The 1,773-nt window shown below is 47.5% G+C and overlaps 1 protein-coding gene across 1 annotated transcript; it reads right to left on the reverse strand.

Annotated features, from left to right (window-relative positions):
• Positions 1-394: 394 nt before the first annotated feature.
• OR6B1 (olfactory receptor family 6 subfamily B member 1) lies at positions 395-1,430 on the reverse strand. The gene has a single exon (XM_019629112.1). The coding sequence runs from the start codon at positions 1,369-1,371 to the stop codon at positions 436-438; it is 936 nt and encodes a 311-aa protein (XP_019484657.1). The 5' UTR covers positions 1,372-1,430; the 3' UTR covers positions 395-435.
• Between the last annotated feature and the right edge of the window lie 343 nt (positions 1,431-1,773).

A 1,773-nucleotide genomic window follows, 5' to 3' on the forward strand; every position in this document is an offset into this window, starting at 1 on the left:
CCTGGGCTTTTGACCTCTGCCCCACACTGTCTGTGACTGTACATTATTTACTTCCTTAAGCGTCTGTTCTAGAAGCATGTAAAAGGTAGCAAAGAATCCCACCTAATGCCTCTTACTTCAAAAAAAAAAGAGAAAACAGTCTCAAAAGTGTTATTTGTTCTTGGATGAAATTTGTTGTGAATACTAAAAGCCATCCTATTTTAAACTATTCTAAAGAAAGATTTAAATTTCTGCTGACATTGGCATGTTGCATAGAAAAAGCTTAAAGTCTAGCTCCCTTTGTCATTAGCAAAGCTATGAACCACGGTGATGTGGATGGGGTGATGTCGTATGAACATGAGTCACATCCAGGGAGGCCCTGAAGGAGAAGGGGTGGAGCTGGGACCAGCAGGCCCCAGAGCCGACCATCGCTTTTTTCTAATCACCTGCAGTAGACTAGTCAGATCGGATGGCCTGGCAAGAGATCAGCTTCTTCAGAGCCTGTTTGACTTCTCGGTTCCTTAGGCAATAAATGAAAGGGTTGAGGGCAGGGGTGACAATCGCATAGAAGATGGAAATGACTTTGTTCATGTTGAAGGCGTGGATGGCTCGGGGCCGGGCATACATAAAAATAGTGGCGGAATAGAAGATGGTGACCACCACGAGATGGGAGGCGCACGTCGAGAAGGCTTTCTGCTTTCCTGTGGGCATGCGGAGAACGGTGGCCAGAATGCATCCGTAGGACAGGACAGTGATGGAGAGGGGCAAGAGGAAGATGACCAGCGCCAGGACAAAGTCCACCAACTCCGCTACGGACATGTCTGCGCAGGAGAGGTTAAGTACTGGAGAGATGTCACAGAAGAAGTGATTGATCACATTGGGGCCACAGAAGCTGAGGCGAGAGATGAAGTAGATCTTAGCCAAGGAGATGCCAAAGCCAATGGCCCAGGAAGCAAGAGCCAGGCGGAAGCAGAGCCCGTGGCTCATTGTGCTGGGGTAATGGAGTGGGCGGCAGATGGCCACGTAGCGGTCATAGGCCATGGCAGCCAGGAGCACACATTCTGTGCACATGAGTGCAATAAAGAAGTAAAGTTGGATCATACAGTGAGTGAAGGAGATGCTGTTGCTCACAGACCAAAAACTACACAGCAACTTGGGTACAGTCACCGAGATGTACCAGGTCTCCAGGAAAGACAGGTTGGCCAGGAAGAAGTACATAGGCTTGTGCAGAGGCCGGTTCTGCTGCACCAGCACAATGATGACTGCGTTTTCAGCCACTGTCAAAACATAGGCCACAAGGAACATCAGGAACACTGTGGCACGCATGCCCCCGCTGCCCGGGAACCCCACCAGGATGAACTGGGTGACTCGGGTCTGGTTCTCCACTTCCATGTTGAAGACACAAGACTCAGCTCTTCTGGGGGAATACCACTTGGTCAGAATCCACGGTGCAGTTAGAATCTTCCATCCTGTGCCTTATCTAACTAGCAATGACAGTAACAGTATCATTTAGTAAAAATAAATTATAGGCGAGACCACACACTCTGATTTAATTCTTACATAGCCTCTTTATATGTGTTATTATACCTATTTGAGTGATGAAGAAACAGAGTCTTGAAGCGTGATTAATTAACTTACCAAGTTCCCACTGGTAGCACAACAGGAATCACATTCAAGTCTAAGTCTAAAGCCCATGTTCTGTGTAATATCCTCCACAGTCCTTCATAGTCACCATGTCCCATGTGGCACTGCTAGTTCCAAAAAATAAACCTGATTTTCCTGGCCCATCATCAA

Source organism: Hipposideros armiger, unplaced genomic scaffold, assembly GCF_001890085.2.
Source record: "Hipposideros armiger isolate ML-2016 unplaced genomic scaffold, ASM189008v1 scaffold_825, whole genome shotgun sequence".
NCBI classification, from domain to species: Eukaryota; Metazoa; Chordata; class Mammalia; order Chiroptera; family Hipposideridae; genus Hipposideros; species Hipposideros armiger.

What these genes read in the sequence shown, in the direction of transcription:
- OR6B1 (XM_019629112.1), bottom strand. Translation starts at nt 1,371, where the DNA reads ATGGAAGTGGAGAACCAGACCCGAGTCACCCAGTTCATCCTGGTGGGG.